The sequence below is a fragment of the Hippopotamus amphibius genome, chromosome 1, assembly GCF_030028045.1.
Source record: "Hippopotamus amphibius kiboko isolate mHipAmp2 chromosome 1, mHipAmp2.hap2, whole genome shotgun sequence".
In the NCBI taxonomy this organism is placed as follows: Eukaryota; Metazoa; Chordata; class Mammalia; order Artiodactyla; family Hippopotamidae; genus Hippopotamus; species Hippopotamus amphibius.
In genome coordinates, this window is record NC_080186.1 from 22,234,365 (window position 1) to 22,255,034 (window position 20,670).

At 46.7% G+C, this 20,670-nt stretch overlaps 1 protein-coding gene, 1 long non-coding RNA gene and 4 other non-coding genes across 7 annotated transcripts; 1 reads left to right on the plus strand and 5 right to left on the minus strand.

Moving 5' to 3' along the window:
* Positions 1–689: 689 nt before the first annotated feature.
* On the minus strand, positions 690–3,581 carry LOC130858722 (uncharacterized). Of its 2 annotated transcripts, none has more exons than XR_009055101.1 (6): positions 3,282–3,581; positions 2,816–2,870; positions 2,193–2,282; positions 1,814–1,898; positions 1,423–1,475; positions 690–820 (listed from the first exon to the last, which is right to left on the minus strand). It is a non-coding gene; the product is annotated as an uncharacterized LOC130858722 (long non-coding RNA). The 2 variants fall into 2 exon arrangements; XR_009055103.1 differs by lacking the exon at positions 3,282–3,581 and adding an exon at positions 3,106–3,274.
* Positions 891–964, minus strand: LOC130843461 (small nucleolar RNA SNORD99). The gene has a single exon (XR_009050968.1). It is a non-coding gene; the product is annotated as a small nucleolar RNA SNORD99 (small nucleolar RNA).
* On the minus strand, positions 1,660–1,786 carry LOC130843326 (small nucleolar RNA SNORA61). Its single transcript, XR_009050925.1, has one exon. It is a non-coding gene; the product is annotated as a small nucleolar RNA SNORA61 (small nucleolar RNA).
* On the minus strand, positions 2,013–2,143 carry LOC130843218 (small nucleolar RNA SNORA44). Its single transcript, XR_009050826.1, has one exon. It is a non-coding gene; the product is annotated as a small nucleolar RNA SNORA44 (small nucleolar RNA).
* Positions 2,628–2,762, minus strand: LOC130843060 (small nucleolar RNA SNORA16B/SNORA16A family). Its single transcript, XR_009050695.1, has one exon. It is a non-coding gene; the product is annotated as a small nucleolar RNA SNORA16B/SNORA16A family (small nucleolar RNA).
* Positions 3,582–18,254: 14,673 nt separating the features above from the next.
* On the plus strand, positions 18,255–19,976 carry RAB42 (RAB42, member RAS oncogene family). Its single transcript, XM_057703297.1, has 2 exons — positions 18,255–18,514; positions 19,191–19,976. The coding sequence occupies exons 1-2, from the start codon at positions 18,276–18,278 to the stop codon at positions 19,612–19,614; spliced, it is 663 nt and encodes a 220-aa protein (XP_057559280.1). The 5' UTR covers positions 18,255–18,275; the 3' UTR covers positions 19,615–19,976.
* The last annotated feature ends 694 nt before the right edge of the window (positions 19,977–20,670 follow it).

Consider the following 20,670-nt stretch of genomic DNA (forward strand, 5'->3'; position numbering starts at 1 on the left):
TTAATAACCAAAGGGGATCATAACAGTCGGACTACCTGCTGGAATGGTGCCAAGTGGTGGGCAGTTAATCTGCTTTCAGGTATTCCCTTCCCCCAACAAATTCTTTCAAGTCTGGTAGCTAGGTAGAGTTCATTATTTGAACTGGGGAGGAAGTTGCATGGCCCACTGTTCAGGCCAACTTAATCTAGACCAAAAGCCCTGGACTGTTTTAGGTACAAGCCTGTGCCAAGCCCACCTGTTAAACTAAATGCATTAATAGGTGTGACTCCATGTACATATAGGAAATGGTAATTCAGAAATATAACCTGACCATGAGGTCAACCACTACCAAAATGCCACTCTTATACATCTCTGCTGCATTTTCCAAATAAGGAAACCCCACTGAACCTGTCACCAGGACCCTCCTGAAAAGCCTGGGTTTATAATACCAAGGATCTGCCTTGTGCTAGGAAGCTTGGGGGGGGTGGGGTGGAGTATACTGCCTTCAGACATCATTAAGCACCAGCTGGGCTCAGCCAGTTCTCTCACTCAGGAGGAATATGATTGCAATTATAGAACTGATCGTTTCGTTCCTTTCTGAGAGATCAACCTTTTAAGAGACTGAGACTTAATTCACCCTGCGTCTTAAGGAGCATTTAAATAGGGAATAACCAACAATTTGAGGGACATCAAGAAAGTGGACACAAACATACATTCAGGAATCTTTTATTGGTCACTTATATGCCAGGTATCAGCATCAGCAAAAAAAGGAAAAAGGTGCTATTTCCACCTAAAAAAGTTCCTTGTGTCTTCATTTGCCTCTTCCTGTAGTGTTTCTCTCCTGAAAAGGAAGTGTAAGCCAGTGTGTTAGTCATGCCCCAATTCATCAGTACCACCCAGGTTTTCCTAAGAGCTGGTCTCAGTCCCATATCCGCATTTATCATCCATAGATGTCCACTCAGATTAGGTTTCATCCTGGACCAGTCACAGCCTGAAAAATACCCTGAGCTAGACAGAACTAGTTTCTACCCAAACCATCTCCCACTCAGGAGAGGGGTGGGTGAGACTCCGTTACCCAAAACTAATGAGCATGCGCTCAAACCACTACTGCATTCACAGCAGTCAGCCCTTGCTGTAAAGTCACAGGACTGTCCCTTCTGCTACATTCTACTCTGCATGTGTTCTTGGCCTTTAGCATAGGCAAATCTAGCAGACCAAGTCACACTATAAACCTTTATTTTCTGTCCTCTGGTTATGAACAGCCAACAAAAATACAGCACACAAGGCCAGATATAAATGATACATTAACAAGATAAGACTTTTACCACACAGACCTAAGTAGCCACACTATCTACTGGCTACACTGCTCAGGGTCCTAACAGTCAAGCACTAATGGAAGCTGCAAGGAAATGTGATAAAGCTTCAGGCAGACTTTCAACGCACCCAATTCTGTAGATCCACAATCACAGATGAAGACAGCTTTACTGGTAACAGATCTTAGGGGTAAAAAAGAAAAAGAAAAAAAAATCAGGAGGCAAGAAAGCTACTGAGAAATCCTTCCCAAATAAAATATTAGCAATCACTATACCAACTGCCTAGAGTTTCACGTACAGCCTCCCTTTAAGCCTAAGATTATCCCATTTTACAGGGGAGGAAGCAACAAGTTCCAGGAGAATTCAACCTTGTTTGAAACTAGCCCGCATGCTGTATAAGCAGACACTATGAGCATAGCTTCAGTACTACTATTCCTCCTTTTACGACCACCAAGACCAGGGTTCAGATCTGATGGGAAAGGGAACTGGAGGGTCAGGCTGTCTTCAACATCCAACTTTACCTTTTTCTAAAGCACAGCTCCAGGAATAAGCTGATATTTTCACATACTTCAGTATCAGGTACTACCAGTAAAACCTCGGGGCAACCTGCAGGAAAAAAAATGTGTGGAAGCTCTCAACCAAAAAGTTGACCTAAATGCAAGTTGATTTTGATGGAAGCACATGGACTCGGGTGGAAGGCTTCCAGCCCAGGTCCTGAGATATTATAGGAAAGGCGAGTGGCAGCTGCAGGTATTATGCTGACCTGTGCTGTCAAAGTCTCTCCAAGTTGCTCTTGCATGCAGTTGGAGATCCCATGGCCACAAGAAGCCACAGCCCTTGGAAACATGCTGTACTGACCCACTAGGTAGCTCCCAAATTACGTCTCCACAGAAAACCTACCAGGTCCTGAAGCTGCTGTGTTCCATCACTGTCATGACCCCAGTCTTCACTCACCCGAAAGGTCACCCTGGAATCTTCATTCTGGTACAGCTAAAATGAGAACACAATTGTCCTGAATGATCTTAATTATTCCCTTCATTTGGTCTTCAGAACCAAGGCTTTTGACTGGCCTTTGGTCCTAAATACTGATATCATTAAGCTTTTCAGGTTAACGACCCAAAGCACAGCCAAGATCTGCACCACCTGCCACTGGATTTTCCCAGTACGGATGGCTGACCCACCCCTACCTGCCCCTCCATGCTGGTTCTTGGCCTCTACAAGCTACTTCTCAAAAGCTCTGTATGCAAGACCCCATCAGTGGAACATGGCCTCTGGAAACGTGTCAATTCTAATAAAGGTCGCTGGCTGTACCTGAGAAATGGCAGGTACAATGGGAACTGTCTTTTCCTGAAATGTTGCAGATCAGTTACAGCAAACAGAACGGCGACCGTCAAGGAAAACTGTCACTCTGGGCTCCTTTTTGACCACAGCAGCTATGCGGAAGCAGCTGCAGCTTCGATAAGGGCCACTGGGTAATCCAGGTCACAGGGGCAGGCCCAACACTGCGCAACCCCCAGACTCACCTAAATCCTGTGCATCAGGACTCATCACCAATTCATCTACTGGACACTCTGGAGACTAAAAAAAGAACAGACATCCGATAGGTCCCAATCACCGCTTTGTTTTACTATGTGCTAGCGTTTTGTCTCATCTTCACAGAACCATTTTATCATTCCCATTTTACATCAGACTTAAGAGTAATTAAGGTACTTGCCAAAAGTCGCCTATCAATGGAGAAAGTGACAGATCTGGGATTCAAAATAGGATCTGAATGACTAAAGCCTGTCCTCCAGAAAACAGTCCTTATACTCACCATGGTGACTTCCTTAACATGTGCTGTACAACCAGATAACTTAGATGAAGGCAGGGAAGTCACTTGCCCAAGGTCACTGAGCAGCTGTCACAGGCATATTCAAGGTCTGGCTGACCCCACCACGTGGTCTCCCCCTCAATTAAGCCACTTCAGTCCCAGAACTGCTGTGCACTCACCCGTCACACCGGAGCACGAGGCCCTACGGGCTGAGGCGGGAGTAGGGTGCGGCCCGCACAGGGTCCGGCTCCTTCCACTGCGCATGCGGCCAACGTGGCCTTCCGGACCTTGGCCCGAATAGGCCGGCAGGCCAGGGTCCTCCATGCCGCGCTCAACGTCCTGCAGCCTCGGGAGGCAGCCCCGGCGAGTGCGGCGCCGGTGGCGGCGAGGCTAAGGTCGGGATGGAGGAGGAAGGCAGTGGACCACAGCAGAAAGAGAAAACCAAGAGCAGAGACAACAGCAATACCGCAGCCGGGAGAAAGGACGCCTGTGCGCCGGGAGGGGCTTTATATAGGTCCCGCCCCTCGTGGCCGCGCCTGACAATTGGAGATGCGCGCCGCGCGGACTGCTGGGAGTTGTAGTTCGTTCGCCTCCGGCGCGGGGCCGGGCGTCTGGCTCCCAGCCCCAAGCGCGTGCGGGGCGGTGCCCTTTTCACTGGGATGGAGGAACCTTGTAAGTAAGTGGTTCCTTTAGGATACGAAGAGGTTCCTCCGCCTTTATTCAGCACTCAGTGAAAGGTCAATACCCGGGACTGGGCTTACAAATACCGCCGTACCTTCTAGAGTTAAGTCCGAGAAGTTAACCGTTAACCCTGTGAGCTGACAAAGGGCTGCGTTCAGACTGCCGTGGGCACGTGGAGGGGCAGCGACGGAGCTGATTTCGAGGAGGAGCTCTGTGAGGTCTTCTTGGAGAGGGATCTTGGGAAGGGCTTCCTTCCCAAGAGTAAGAGGCGACTGATTACACTACTCATAAGAATGCATTATTTGTTCAAGCCTCATCTCCTCGGAATAGATAAAAAAACTTTACTAAGTGCTTACAAGTACACTATGCTCGATTATCTTAGCTAGTTTTCATAATAACCCTGTGTGTTATATTTATGCCTTTTTCACAGATAAGGAAACTGAGGAATGGATCACACAGCTAGCAGGCGAGGTAAGGACTGGAATGCGGAAATCGACCCCAAACACCATACTCATAATTACTGTGCCATGTGCACGTTTTGTCCATAGGATGAATAAGCGTCGATATAAAAACAAGTAGTAATTGTCAAGAATTAAGTACCTATTCTGTGCTTAATCTCTTGTTTTTATCCTTACATACACTTTAAAAAGTAGGTGTTTCAGTTTGCAAGGCAGAAATAGAGACACAAATGTAGAGAACAAACATATGGACACCAAGTGGGGAAAGCGGGAGGGTTGAGGGGGGATGAACTGGGAGATTGGGATACCAAATTGTACACTCTAGATATATGCAGTTTATTGTATAAATTAAAAATTTAAAAAAAAGTAGGTGTTACTATTATTCCCATTTTGTGAAGAAGGTGACAGACTATGATGCATAGGAAACTTTCTGATGACTTCCAAGTGTGTTTCTTCAGCCTCGCTTTTCTCCTGAGCTCCAGACGGTATCCTGCTGCTTCCGTGACATCTACACTCGGATGGCTGTTTGTTAATAGGCTTCTCAGAACACAGTCTTTCCTCCTCTAGACCTGCTCTTCCCCATCTCAGTAAGTCTTTAGGGTGACCCAGGATTCCCCTCCTTCTCTAACATCCCACTTCCAATCCATCAGCAAATCCTGTGTTCACTTAAGATGCATCAAGAATCTAACCATTTTTGGGACTTCCCTGGTGGGACAGTGGTTAATGCAGGGGACACGGGTTGGAGCCCTGTCCTGGGAAGATCCCACATGCCACACAGCAACTAAGCCTGTGTGCCACAACTACTGAGCCTGCGCTCTACAGCCCATGAGCCACAACTGTTGAGCCCACCACAACTACTGAAGCCCGCATGCCCAGAGCCTGTGCTCCGCAACAAGAGAAGCCACAGAAATGAGAAGCCCGGGCACCGCAATGAAGAGTAGACCCTGCTAGCGGCAACTGGAGGAAACCCAGAGGCAGCAGTGAAGATCCAACGCAGCCAATAAGTAAATAAATAATTTTTTTAAAGGGAAAACAAACAACTTTAGTATCAGCTAAGTTAAATTTTTTGAAAAGCCTACTGGGATTTTATTTGTATTGCATTGAATCTGTAATTTGGGAAGAATTGACATCTTAACCATATTGAATCTTCTGTACAGATGGCCAATAGGCATATGAAAAGATGCTCAACGTTGCTAATTTTTAAAGAAATGCAAATCAAAACAATGAGGTATCACCTCACACCAGTCAGAATGGCCATCATTAAAAACTCTACAAATAACAAATGCTCGAGAGGGTGTGGAGAAAAGGGAACCTCCTACAGTGTTGGTGGGAGTATAAATTGGTGCAGCCACTATAGAAAACAGTATAGAGATTCCTTAAAAAACTAAAAATAGGACTTCCCTGGTGGTGCGGTGGTTAAGAATCCGCCTGCCGATGCAGAGGACACAGGTTCCAGCCCCGGTGTGGGAAGATCCCACATGCCCTGGAGCAACTAAGCCCATGCGCCACAACTACTGAAGCCCATGCATCCTCGAGTACTTCAACTACTGAAGCCCATGTGGCTAGAGCCCATGCTCCATAACAAGAGAAGCCACCGCACTGAGAAGCTGGCACAACAAAGAGTAGCCCCCACTCACCACAACTAGAGAAAGCCTGCATGCAGCAATGAAGATCCAATGCAGCCAAAAATAAAATAAATAAATAATAAATTAAGAAAAAAAAAAAGATTGATGGGGAGAACATTTCAGAAAAATAAAAAACTAAATCTAGAGTTGCCATTTGATCTAGCAATCCCACTCCTGGGCATAGATCCAGAGAAAACTATAATTCAAAAAGATACCTGCACCCCAATGTTCATAGCAGCACTTTTTACAGTAGTCAAGACATGGAAGCAACCTAAATGTCCATTGACAGATGAATGGATAAAGAAGACTTGGTCCATGTATACAATGGAATACTACTCAGCCATAAAAAAGAAGAAATACTGCCATTTTCAGCAACATGGATGGACCTAGAGATTATCATACTAAGTGAAGTAAGTCAGACAAAGACAAATATCATATGATATCATTTATATGTGGAATCTAAAATATGACACAAGTGAACATATTTATGAAACAGAAACAGACTCACAGACATAGAAAACAAACTTATGGGATTTCCCTGGTGGTCTGGTGGGTGGAACTCTGCTCTCCCAGTGCAGAGGGCCCAGGTTCAGTCCCTGGTCAGGGAACTAGATCCCGCATGCATGCCATGGCTAAGAGTCCACATGCTGCAAGTAAAAGATCCCATGTACCACAGCTAAGACCCGGTGCAGCCTAAATAAATAAATAAATATTAAAAAAGAAAGAAAAGAAAAAAGAAAACAAACTTATGGTTATCAAAGGGGAAAGGGGGTAGGAGGGATACAGTAGGAGTTCGGGATTAGCAGATAGTATAGAATAGATAAACAACAAGGTCCTACTGTATGGAGCAGGGAACTATATTCAATACCTGGTAATAAAGCATAATGGAAAAGAATATGAAAAAGGATATGTGTATATATGTGTAACTGAATCACTTTTCTGTACACCAGAAACTAACACAACATTGTAAATCAACTATACTTCAATTAAAAAAAAAGGCTTGGGATGAGAGAAAGTTTGGGAAATAAATAGTTTATGGGTGGTTAAAAAATTAATTTTTGTAAGTTCCTTAGGATTGTTCACATGTCTGCAAATAAAGACAGATTTACTTCTTCCTTTCCAATCTAGATCCCTTTTATTTCTTTTTCTTGTCTTATAGTACTGGCTAGGACCTCCAGTACAATGTTGAATTTTTTTTAATATTTATTTATTTAGGCTGAGCTGGGTCTTAATTGTGGCACATGGACTCTTAGTTGCGGCATGTGAACCCTTAGTTGCGGCATGTGAACCCTTAGTTGCGGCATGCATGCGAGATCTAGTTCCCCAACCAGGGATTGAACCTGGCCCCCCTGCATTGGGAGCATGGAGTCTTATCCACTGAACCACCAGGGAAGTCCCAGTATAATGTTGAATTAATGTTACATTTCATCAAAATTAAAAACCCTTAATCTTCAAATGACACCGTTAAGAAAATAAAAAGCAAGAGACAAATTGGGAGAAAATATTTCCGAAAACATACATTGAACAAGGGCCTTGCATCTAAAACATAAAGAGCTCTTAGAACTCAACAGTAAAAAGTAAAACCACTCAATTAAAAAAAGGGAGGGACACAAAATTTGAAAGACACCTCACCAAAGACGATAAACAGATGACAAATAAACACATGAAAAGACGCTCAACATCATAACACTACAAACACAGTGGAACGGCTAAGTTACAAAGATTGATGATATCAAGCAATGATGAGAAAGTAGAGCATGTGGAAATCTCATATAGTATTTAGGATTGTAAAATGGTGCAACCACTTTGGAAAACAATTTGGCAGTTTCTAAATAAGTAAAGCATGCACCTACTATATGACCCAACCATTGCGCTACTAGGTATTTCCCAAGAGAAACGAAAGCGTACATCCACACAAAGACTTGTGTGGGAAGACATTCGGGAACCTTTAGGATGTGGGCCGAGCGATGGGATTCTTGAGCAGTGGAGGAGCTGAGGGTGCGGGGCGTGGAGACTATTATCACCCTGTTTGGTCCTGAGGGATGGCTGGTTAGCCAAAGACGGGTAAGATTCCTCAGAGGAGGAACAACCTAAGACAGGCACAGCCGCAGAGGGGCCAACAGGGGTGGTGCATAGAACCTTCCTTATATCACCGTGTTTGGCCCTAGAGGATGACTGGTTAGCCAGAGACGGGTAAGATTCCTCAAGGGAGGAACAACCTAAGACAGGCACAGTCGCAGAGGGGCCAACACGGGTGGGGCACAGACCCCTAATATCTGAGAGAGGTCTCCTGCCCCCAGGGTTGTTTTGCTCTCCACCCCCAGCTCAAATCCACACCTGCTCAACTCGGACCCAGGAAGTAAACAAAGATAATTGCCTCAGTCATGTGAGGCCTTTGTTTATGAGTGTAACCTGAGAATGTAAGCCCACGAACTCAATAAAAGCAGCCTGGGATGAGTCAGCGGGGCTCTTGATCCGAGAGGTCTTGAGCCCCCCGGTCCCACTTTTCTCTTCAGTCTGTGTCTGTGTGTTCTTCAAGCTTGCGGCACCCGTCACTCACCTCGAGTCGCCGAGCTGGTCTCGGCAAGTGGCGCCCAACGTGGGGCTCGAAAGGCTTGAGTGACGAAGGTTCACGGAAAGTGAAATTGATAAAAGTAAAGAATTGGGAAGTGCCGTGAAGCCCCCAAGAGGAGAGTAAGAGGCCTCTGAGAAAATCCTGCCAGTAAGTAAATCTCTTGGGTAGTTTGTGTTCGGGGTAAAATATGGGAAATAAAGAAAGTTCAGATTAATATCGACCAGATGTATGCCTGTTACGGCAGCTCCTAAGGGCAGGTGGAGTAAAAAGCAAGTGAAGGTCTTGTAAAAAGCAAATGAAGGTCGATTGTTAAAAATTCTGTAAATAGTTGAGAATATTGTATATAGTTTCCTTCTTTAGGCTAACACTGGGTTTATGTACTTGGGGATAAGGTTGGGAGCAAACTTAAAAAACTGCATTCTAAAGGGACTCCAGTACCAGGTTCTGTTCGGTCAAATGTGGTCTCTGATTAAGTCAGTATTAGAGCCTCTATTAGCGCCTCTATGGGCTCCTGAAGGCTCAAATGATAGCTTTGATGAAGAAGCTGGTCCGTCAGAGGACCGATGGGCATATGCGGTGCCAAACGAAACTGAAAAACAGAAGGGAATACAAATGGCTGAGGGATTAAGACCCTCGGCTCCCTTACTTGTGGAGGAGGGCAAACTTCCTATACTGCCCCCTCCTCCACCCTCTTTAATGCCGCCTGGGGGAGCTTATGCCTTTCCTGTGTCTATAGGACACTCAGTTTTATCACCCTTACAGAAGGGCATTTTGCAGGCTAGACAAGAGGGAAATCTGGAAGCTATGCAAATGGCATTTCCAGTGACTGTTCATGAAAGGGTGGCACCTGGAGTGGATCCTAATAATCCTAATGGAATTTATGAGGCAGTACATGAGCCGATACCCTTCAAAATATTGAAAGAATTGAAACAATCAGTACAAAATTATGGAGTAAATTCTCCATTCACCATAGGTATCATACAGGGAGTAGCCGAAGGCTCTCATTTGATTCCAGCTGATTGGGCAACGTTGGCTCGTGCAGTACTAGCCCCGGGAGAATTTTTACAATTCAAAACCTGGTGGTGTGATCATGCTGAAACTATGGCAAACCAGAATCGAGCAAGGCAGATTCCTATCTCCTTGGATCAATTGATAGGTAGTGGAAATTGGGGCAGAGTTCAAGACCAGATTCTGATGGAAGATCAGGCCATAGAACAGGTGAGACGTTGTTGTTTAAGAGCCTGGGAGAAAATAGAAGCTAAAGGGCAAGCTCCTGTCTCTTTTCAAAAGATCATGCAGGGGGCAAAAGAGCCCTATACTGAATTTATTGCCAGATTACAGGAGACTATCAAGCGGCAGATTACTAATGCTGAGGCTGCTGATACTATTTTGCAATTATTGGCTTTTGAAAATGCAAATACAGATTGTAGGAAGGCCATTGGACCTATGAAAGGAAAGGGAACATTAAATGATTATATTAGAGTGTGTCAGGGAGTGGGAACTGAGAGCTTTAAAGCAACAATGATGGCACAAGCTATGGCTGGACTGAAAATAAATAACAAATTTCCAGGGAAATGCTTTAACTGTGGTAAACAAGGACATACAAAGAAACAATGTAGGAAGAAAGTGGATAGAAGGGCTGTTAATTTTCAAGATAATGTAATCAAAGGGCAAAAACAGCCTGGACTTTGTCCAAGATGTGGAAAAGGATTTCACTGGTCAAGCCAGTGTAAATCTAACTTCCATAAGGATGGAACCCCCTTGTCGGGAAACTATCAACGGGGCTCGCTCCTAGCCCCACAACCAAAGGGAGCCTATCAGATCTAGAAACAGGCAGAAATGGCCCAATACTCCGCAGTGTCATGGAATTATCACCAGCCACAGCAGGCAGCGCAGCCTTAGACCTTCCTTGTGCAGAATCTATTATTATACTGCCTGCAGAAACTCCAACATTGGTCAGGACAGGAATTACTGGACCTTTGCCAAAAGAAACCGTTGGCTTAATACTAGGAAGGTCTGGTTTAACATCAAAAGGAATTAGAATTCATACTGGAGTAATTGATAATGATTATGCTGGAGAAATTAAAGTGATGATATCAACTTCGGTTCCATGGAAAGCCCATCCAGGTGATAGAATAGCACAGTTGCTTATTCTGCCATATTATAAGATTGGCAATAGTACAAAAGTAAGGAGAATGAAAGGCTTTGGAAGCACAGGAGAGGCTGGAGTTTTCCTCTCTGAAAAAATTTTAGAAACACGCCCGACGTGCTCAGTAACTATAAATGGAAAAGCTTTTAGAGGATTAATAGACACAGGTGCTGATGTTTCAATTATAAGCAGTAATCATTGGCCTTCTCGCTGGCCTACTTGTCCTGCAGACATTACAGTGGTAGGTTTAGGTAGAGCTCATGGCTTGCAGCAAAGTGCTAAAATATTGCCTTGTATTGGCCCAGATGGGCAGCCAGCCCACTTACAACCCTATATAGCAGACCTTCCAATTAATTTATGGGGAAGGGATTTATTGCAACAATGGAAGGCTGAAATCCACATCCCAACGTTAGATACTTATAGTATGCAAAGTCAAGAAATGCTAATAAATCAAGGATATCAGCCAGGGTTAGGTCTTGGTAAATATGAAGGGAAACTATTTCCCATTCCAGCTGAAGGTAATGCAAATAGAGAAGGTCTTGGATATCAGTCTTTTCACTAGTGGCCACTGTTCGTAAAAGCTTACTGCTTCCCCCAGCACCAATCCCATTGACCTGGAAAACTGATACACCTGTATGGGTTGAGCAGTGGCCTTTAACCATAGAAAAGTTAGAAGCTCTAACAGAATTAGTGACTGAACAGTTAGAAAAAGGGCATATTGAAGAATCTTTTAGCCCATGGAACTCTCCAGTATTTCCAATAAAGAAAAAAACTGGTAAATGGCATTTATTAACAGATCTCAGAGCAGTCAATGCAGTTATACAACCAATGGGGGCCTTACAACCAGGCCTCCCATCACCTAATATGATCCCTGCTAATTGGCCTTTAATAGTTATTGATCTGAAAGACTGCTTTTTCACCATTCCATTACATCCCAAAGATAAAGAAAAATTTGCTTTTTCTGTGCCTGCACTAAATAATAAAGAACCTCGAAAAAGGTTTCAATGGAAGGTGTTACCTCAAGGCATGTTGAATAGCCCTACTATTTGCCAGAATTTTGTTGCTAAAGCCCTTGAACCAGTGCGACTAGAATTTCCTAATTGTTATCTTATCCATTACATGGATGATATCTTGTGTGCTGCTCCTAATCAAGATTTACTTACTTCTGCGTATATTAGCATGCAGCTTTGCCTTGATAGAGCAGGACTTAAAATAGCTCCGGAAAAGGTACAAATGCATAGCCCATATCAATATTTGGGCACAATAGTTGATAGAACAACTATTAGACCACAAAAGGTGGAACTGAGGTCAGATCAAATCCAAACTCTTAATGATTTGCAAAAACTCCTAGGAGATATTAATTGGCTTCGCCCATGCATAGGGATCCCCACCTATGCATTGTCTAACCTATTTGCTTTGTTAAAAGGGGATTCAAAATTAAATAGTCCAAGAACTTTAACATCAGCTGCTTTAGAGGAACTAAAACTTGTAGAAAATAAAATTCATTCTTCTCAATTACAGAGAGTAACTGTTAATCAGCCATTGCAATTAATTATATTACCTTCTCCTCATTCACCTACAGGGATATTAATGCAAAATGAAGGAATTGTGGAATGGTTGTTTTTAGCAAATACTGTGGTAAAATCCTTGTCACCTTATTTAGAATTATTAACTCAGTTGGTTCTGAAGGGAAGAACTCGAAGTAAGCATTTAATTGGAACTGACCCTTCACATATAATTATTAATTTAACTACTAAAGAAATTCAGGCTTGTTTCCAAAATTGTGTAAGTTGGCAAATTGCCTTTGCTGATTATATTGGAAAAATTGATAATCACTATCCGAAAAATCCCATTTTGCAGTTTCTTAAGAGAACTCAATGGATTCTACCTCGAATAACAAAATCTGATCCTATACCAGATGCTTCTATAATTTTTACTGATGGCTCTAGTAAGGGCCGAATGGGATATACGGGATTTAAAACATGACAAATCCCTGTCCCTCACTTTTCACTATTAATTTTTTGAATGTATCTGCACAGGCTACGGACACAGCAGCTGAGAGGCATTTTCGAGCCTCATCTAAGAATGTGACTCATTTTAATGATGCACAGCCGCTGATATGGTGGCAGGACCCATTGACTAATATCTGGTCATCAGGAAGGTTAATCACATGGGGAAGAGGGTTTGCTTGTGTGTCACCAGGACAAGGCCTGGAACCTGTGTGGATTCCATCTCGGAGAATTAAGCCATATCATGAGCGTTCCAAAGAAACGCCATTTTGAATGGGATGTAGAATCTCCAGAGATGAACTTTGTACATTTGTTTTCAGGTTTGAGCTTTGGAGACTAAGTTTACTAATTATGCCATCCCTGATAGACCTTTGTGTGAAATAAAACGGATATGGGCTGACAGACAAGATCAGATTCTTTGGGATGTTTGCTGTGGGACGGAGGGTGTAATACTACTTAATGGTTCCTATGGAACAGTATGAAACTGGTCCCCTAAGGGGTATGCAGTCTCTAATGGTTTACACCAAAAAAACTCCTCCTGCAATCCCTATAAAAGGTTGTGATGGCATATACCAATATTGCCATGCACTCGCCCTATCCCATCTTATGGCTTAGGATTGGATTAATACCTCCTTGGCCTCAATTAGAGAATGGCAGAGCTCAAACAGAAATATGGAAACTTCCCTTAAGTTTAAGAACATTACAAATCTGGAATGGCCATGATGCCAGTGACACATCTGCTGGGATATGGAGCGGATGGTCTCACACTGGACATACAACAATTACAAACTAAAATAACTGGCATGCAATATGCATCTTTGCAATCTCTACACCAAATTGCCACTTTACGAAGTATAGCTGATGGATTAAAAGCATTGCATCCATTGGATTGGATAAAAGGCATGAATAGCAGTCTCCAAAGCATTTTGATACTTTGTTGTCTTTTAATTATCCTATGTTTAAGTTCTCAGGTGTACAGGAGGAACGCTCCAAGGATTGACGGAAAAAGAAATAACTCGAATAGGCTTATCTTCTCCTACGAAAACAAAAAGGGGGAGATGTGGGAAGACATTCGGGAACCTTTTTGATGTGGGCCGAGCGATGGGATTCTTGAGCAGTGGAGGAGCTGAGGGTGCGGGGCGTGGAGACTATTATCACCCTGTTTGGTCCTGAGGGATGGCTGGTTAGCCAAAGACAGGTAAGATTCCTCAGAGGAGGAACAACCTAAGACAGGCACAGCCGCAGAGGGGCCAACAGGGGTGGTGCATAGAACCTTCCTTATATCACCGTGTTTGGCCCTAGAGGATGACTGGTTAGCCAGAGACGGGTAAGATTCCTCAAGGGAGGAACAACCTAAGACAGGCACAGTCGCAGAGGGGCCAACACGGGTGGGGCACAGACCCCTAATATCTGAGAGAGGTCTCCTGCCCCCAGGGTTGTTTTGCTCTCCACCCCCAGCTCAAATCCACACCTGCTCAACTCGGACCCAGGAAGTAAACAAAGATAATTGCCTCAGTCATGTGAGGCCTTTGATTGTTTATGAGTGTAACCTGAGAATGTAAGCCCACGAACTCAATAAAAGCAGCCTGGGATGAGTCAGCGGGGCTCTTGATCCGAGAGGTCTTGAGCCCCCCGGTCCCACTTTTCTCTTCAGTCTGTGTCTGTGTCTTCTTCAAGCTTGCGGCACCCGTCACTCACCTCGAGTCGCCGAGCTGGTCTCGGCAGACTTGATCATGAATGTTCATAGCAGTTATATTTGTCATAGCCAAAGACTGGATACAACACAGATGTCCTTCAACAGCAATCGGATAAACCAATTGTGGTATATTAATACAGCGGAATACTACAATGTTGAGTGAAGAAGCCAAAGACTACATACTGTTTGATTTAATTTACATGAAATTCTAGAAAATACAAAGTAATCTCTAGTGGCAGAAAGCAGATTGATGGTTATCTGGAGGTGGGAGTCAGGAGAGAAGAATTAAGGACATGGAGAAACTTTGGGGAATAACAGATGTTCTTTATCTCAATTGTGGTGGCTTCGTGGGTGTACACACGTCAAAATTCATCATATTGCACATTTTTAATATGTGCAGTTTATTATGTATCAATTATATCTTAATAAAGATGTGGGGAGGACTTCCTAGGTGGCGCAGTGGGTAAGAATCCGCCTGACAATGCAGGCGACACGGGTTCGAGCCGTGCCCCAGGAAGATCCCACATGCTGCAGGGCGTCTAAGCCTGTGCACCACAACTACTGAGCCTGTGCTCTAGAGCCTGTGAGCCACAACTACTGAGCCCATGTGCCGCAACTACTGAAGCCCACACGCCTAGAGCCCGTGCTCTGCAACATGAGAGGCCACCGCAATGAGAAGTCTATGCACCACAACGAAGAGTAGCCCCCGCTCGCTGCAACTAGAGAAAGCCCGTGTGCAGCAACGAAGACCCAACACAGCCAATAAATAAATAAATAAATTCATTAAAAAAAAAAAAGATGTGGGGGGGAAGCAAGAGAAAATTCAGATCATGTAATTCACCTGCCCCCAAATCACTGACTTCTCAACACATTTGGAACAAAAGCTGAAGTCCCTGTGATGGGCTCTGAAGCCACAGATGACTTGGCTCCTCCTCCTCTCTGCTCTCCTGGCCCATGGCTTGCTCCTCACTCACTCCGCTCCATTTCTGTGGCCTCTCTACTCTTGGAGCATCCCTTGCCTGCTCCAACCTCACGGCCTTTACTCTTGCTGTTCTTCCTGCCTGGAACTGTCCGCCCTGGATACCACAGACAACCACATTGCTCACTTCCTCTCTTCCCCTGGGTTTCTGTTCAAATGTCACCTCCTCAGACCATCCTCTTTTGATATAGCACCCTGCCACCCTTCAAGCCATGGCTTGATTGTTACTTATAGCACTTATTGCTCCCTATCTTTGCATTTTATATGAATTTATTTTCTATCTGAGCTCTCCAAGAACAGGAATTGTGTCTTTTTTTCCCACTGCTAAGTGCCGAGTATATAAAAGATGGCCAGCACTTACTGAAATAATTACTGAGTGAATTAATTCATGAATAAAACTTGGCCAAGGCCACATAGCTAGTAAGCATCATTTGAAACTAAAACTAAGATCTGTCTACTGCCAATGTGCATCTGCTATGACACAGTTACCCCAGAACTACCCTGTGAGGTGGGTGCCATGATTTGCCTCCCTTAGCAGAAGAGGAAGCAGGGCTGGGGAGGGGAAATGACTTGCCCCCTGGGTCATATAGGGAGTCTATGGCAAAGTCAGTTGACATCTGGATTCCAGTGCCAGGTACAGCCAGGGACAGGCACATGACCCCAGCCCACAGCAGGAACGTCTAGGAGAGGAAGTTCAAGGAATTCATTGCTGACAGTGCACTCTGCCCACATGCTGACCACAAAGGCTTCTGGAACATCTGGGTTCAAACTGCCTTTCAAGCTGTTTCATGCCTCTCTGCCTTTGCCCTGCTGCCCCGCGTGGAGTGCCCTTTCTCCCTGACCTCCGCAGCTCCCACTTGTCCTTGGAGACTCAGCTTCAGCTTCTCCTTCTCCAAGAGGTCTTCTCTGACCCCGTAGCTCCCTGAGTCCAGCTCTGTTGTGGTATTTGAATGAATAAATGAGTGAATGAATGAACGAATAGCACTTGTCCAATTTTATTCACTCATTCAACCATAAATATTTACTGAGTTAAACTTTGTGCTGAGCACTGAGGATACAGCCATTGGTCCTTGTCTTCAAGAGGGCTGAGCCTAGAAGGGAGACAGACATCACAGTGGACAAAAGGGCCTGTGACCTCACTGGCCAGTCAGGAAGGCTTCCTAAAGACGGGGATCTAACCTGAGGCCTGAAGTAGGGGTTACTTACCCTTTGAAGAGCAGAAGAGGAGGGTTCCTGGTGGAGGGCTGAGAAGAGGCGAGATGTTCAGCAAGGCTGGAGCACTAGTGGTGGGTAAAGAAGGCTGGGGGTGCGACGTGGGGAGGAAGATCTGCACAGGCCTGACACAAAAACTGTTTTTCCAGCTGAACAGAGCAAGGTGACAAGAACATCCCAATGGAAGAATCAGTGGGGCAGGTGGGAGTGCGGCAGACTCTCCCGGTTTGGGTAGAGCTGGTAGGGAGGACTCCTTCCCTGTACACACGCCCTAGCTGCTGCTCCTCTCTCTCTCCTCCTGGAGGTAGGAGGCAAGCAGAGACTTGGGCCCCTTCAGGCTAGTGCAGGTGACCAAAGGCCAGGATTACTAGGAGACCTGACAAAATGGCTTCTCACTGATGTATTTAGAGTCAGCTACAAGAAAACCTGGGCCTTCCCAGGCCCCCAAACTGTCTAGCCAGAAACAGACTTGGCAGCTAGTCTATCTTCCAAGCTGAGTGATCTTGGGCTGGTTACTTAACTACTCTGAGCCTCAGTTTTCTCATCTTTAAAAAACCCTGGGCAGACTAACACTTATTCAGAAGGTTGTGTAAGGAGGAAATGTGACACTATGATGATTTGCATTAGTGAGAACTGCTTCCCACTGCCAATTTGCCAAAACAAGTTAAATTGGTAACATCCACCCACAGTGGGATAGTGAGATTAAACCAATAGATAAGCTGTTTGGGACCAACCAGAACTCCAGCCTTGATGTCCTGGGTGTCCAGAAGGCCAGACTGGAAAGAGTGGAGTAGATCTTGAATGCAGATGTACCTGCCTTACTCTGCTCCTAACCCAAGTGGGACCTGACCACTTTGTCCTGGTCCTTTGAGAACTTGCTTTACAGTCTCCTTTTGTGGCATCAAGGGGTAATGAAGAGTGAGACGAATCTGGGTGTGAGTCCCAGCTCTGCTGGGATCTGAGACAAGCCACATATCTGAGCCTCAGTCCCCTCAGCTCTAAAACGGGCACACTGTGACAGTCTCAAAGGGTTGCTGTCCCAAAGCATAAGGAACTGACCATCTCACCTCATAAATGTTAGCGGTCCAGTCCACAAGCCACCAGCACTCCCTCTGGAATTGCAGTTGTTTACACTGCCTCCTCTACCTGACTGTGTCCAAGTCCCTTTCCGGACCCTGGGGCCCAGCACAGGCAGTCAGGGAGGAAGCAGTGGGGGCTGTTGAACATTGAACCTGAATACTGAATGGGAGGCCCCAGGCCAGGGCCTATGGGGCTCCAGAAAAGGGTTGGGAAAGAGCACCTATAAACCATCAACTTTCTCGAGTGGTGTCTCCAGGTCTAGCAGCAGGGGCCCAACTGTGGGACTAATAGAGAGTGGGGCTGCAGAGAGAAATCACCTCAACAGATGAAGTGGATGCTCTTGTCCTGTGAGTCTCAGGCAGCGCACGTTTGGTTATCGGTCCTCCCTAGTCCTCTTCCCCACACTATTTAGTTTAATCTCTTCAACCTTGAAGTAGAGGTTATCATCTCCATTTTACAGAGGAGGAAACGGAGGCTCAGAGCAAGGAAGTGATTTGTCCAGGTGTTTCCACCGGGCCTGGTGGTTTCCTCGGGGTCCGGTTGCCCGGTGCTGAAGACGCCCCAGGTTCTCCAGTCCCTGGTCTGGGTGGCTCAGCGGCGGCCCTGAGGCAGGGGCGGGGCCCTGAGACGGGGCGGGGCGGGGCGGGGCCCTGGGGCGGGGCGGGGCTGCATAGTTGGTGGCCGGGCCGCAGGAGGCTAGTCTCCCGACATGGAGGCGGGGGGCCGCCGCTACCAGTTTCGGATCGCGCTACTGGGGGACACGGCAGTGGGCAAGACGTCACTGCTGCGGCGCTACGTGGCGGGCGCGCTGGGGATCCCGGAGCCCGAGCCGGAGCTCGAGTCGGTGCCCACGGTGGGCGTCGAGTTCTATAGCCGCACTCTTCAGCTGCGGGCCGGGCCGCGCGTGAAGCTGCAGCTCTGGGACACGGCTGGCCAAGAGCGCTTCAGGTGCGCGGCGGGGGGCAGGGCACGGTGGGTGGGAGGTGGCGGGGGGGGGGGGGGGGGAAGCTCTGGTTCCAGCGGGGTCATTCCTGATCCACTTGGCCATGGGGACCCCTCAGAGGGGTCAGCTTCAGTGGTCTAAGTAGAGATCTGGGGGTCCCTGCCCTGGGCCTGGGTCCTTCACTCTCGAGTCCTTCATCTTACAAATAACTGGTGGGCTGAGCCCCTGAGTCCGATGCCTGAGACCTGGCACCCTCTGCAGACGAGTGTTCAACACTGAAACTTGGAGGGGTGAATGACTTGGGTGCTGACAGAGTCCACAGGAGGGCAGAGAGGGAGGTGTCAAGGAGATGTGAAAGGAAGAGAGATTTGCGTTGGCGGTGAAGGATGCATGGGAGTTTGCCAGGCAGAGAATGGGGAAACAAAGACCTGTAATCAGGAAGACATGAGGCTTCCTCCAGGAATGGAGGAATGGTCAGGAGAGTAAGGGAATCCAATGGCTCCTAAGTGGGGAGCACACAGGCACTTTGGAGAGACAGACACTGGGAAAAGAGAAGCACAGGACAGTGTGAAACCAGCTCTAAGGGGGGTGTGAGGCTGTCAGTGTATGGAGCAGGGTTGTCCTGCATCTGGGATGTCTTGAAGGTATAAGCCTCTCCCAAATTACTCCCCCCACCATCAGGTGCATCACCAGGTCCTTTTACCGGAATGTGGTGGGTGTCCTGCTGGTCTTTGATGTGACAAACAGGAAGTCCTTTGAACACATCCGAGAGTGGTACCAGGAGGTCATGGCCTCTCAGGGTCCCAACAAGGCGATCTTCCTGCTGGTTGGCCACAAGAATGACCTGCAGAGCACCCGTTGTGTCTCAGCCCAGGAGGCGGAGGAGCTGGCTGCCTCCCTGGGCATGAACTTCATGGAGACCTCCGCGAAAAACAACTGCAATGTGGACCTGGTCTTCAATACCCTCACTGATGCCATCCAGCAGGCCCTGCAGCAGGAGGACATCAAACTGGAGGAGGACTGGGGGGGTGTCCGGCTCATCCAGAACACCCAAATCCCCAGGCCCCCCAGCAGGATGCAGCACCTGGGCCCATGCAACTGTTGACTCTGGGAGGGAAAGGGTTAAAGCAGTGTCACCCTCATAAGTGCTGGTGGGATGGGGAGTGTTAGTATCTCTCTGGAGGGCAACTGGCAGAATCTATCTGGAGGGTTAATATAAACAGTATCCTGGCACGATCCTGCCTCCTGGATTTTGGGGTCTCAGAGCTCAGCCCCTTTCCACTAGAAAGGTCTAAGAGGCCACGTGTGCAGCTTCCTGTCCTTGAGCCTGCTTCCTCCATGGTCAGAGGAGCTCATAAAAGACCCCACCTCACAGGGGGTTGTGGGCATGAATGAAACAATGGATGGGCTATGCTCAGCCAGAGCAGAGCCTCCCACACAGTGAGAATCGAATGGCAAGAACTGTCATCACCGCTCTTTCCTCTCTTGGCTGGGATGTGGCCATTTCTGGCAGCCTCCCTGGGCTCAGATGCTGAGCCACTCAGCGTGTGGACGCTGCTGCACAGGCGAGGACGGGAACAGGGAATTTCAGGCTGAGCCAGCCTTGGAGCCTCCTTTGGTCCTCAGGTTTGGATGAGAAAGTGTGCCTTCAAACCCAAATTGCTGCCCAGTGCTCCTACACTAAGGCTGGGGACTCAATCTGGATCTGAGAGGCAGGGGTGAGTAGGAACAGCTCCTCTGTTGGGCACAGAGTGGACACTGATTAGCCACCATGATCTCCCCTCAGGGCTGAAGAGCACATAGCCTGCTCCCCACCACACTTCCTAGCTGCTGGGAGTGCTGCCTGGTGGTGGAGCTCAGTTTCCTCTCTCCGGGAACTGCCCGCCCATCCGGGGCAGTCCACAATCCAACATCAATCTCTTGGCTCTGTCGGGGCCAGGGAGAGTGTTCAAAGGCTTGGCCCTATTGCCTCAACTCTAGAGGAAGGAAAAACTCTGAAGGAAAAACCCAGCTTCATCACTCTCCGTGGGGTCGACTGAGGCCACTGTTATGACAACACAGCTAAATTCTCACGCTCAATCCTGCTTCCTTCCGAACAAGTATTGACCTCAGAAATCCTCTCATGAAAGTCTGCACACTGATTTGCATTTCACAATCTGCC

Bases quoted from the DNA above. Each gene is read 5' to 3' on its own strand.
- RAB42 (XM_057703297.1), top strand. From the start codon at position 18,276: ATGGAGGCGGGGGGCCGCCGCTACCAGTTTCGGATCGCGCTACTGGGG. The intron at 18,515-19,190 runs GTGCGCGGCGGG...CCCCACCATCAG, and splicing joins GCTGGCCAAGAGCGCTTCAG to GTGCATCACCAGGTCCTTTT.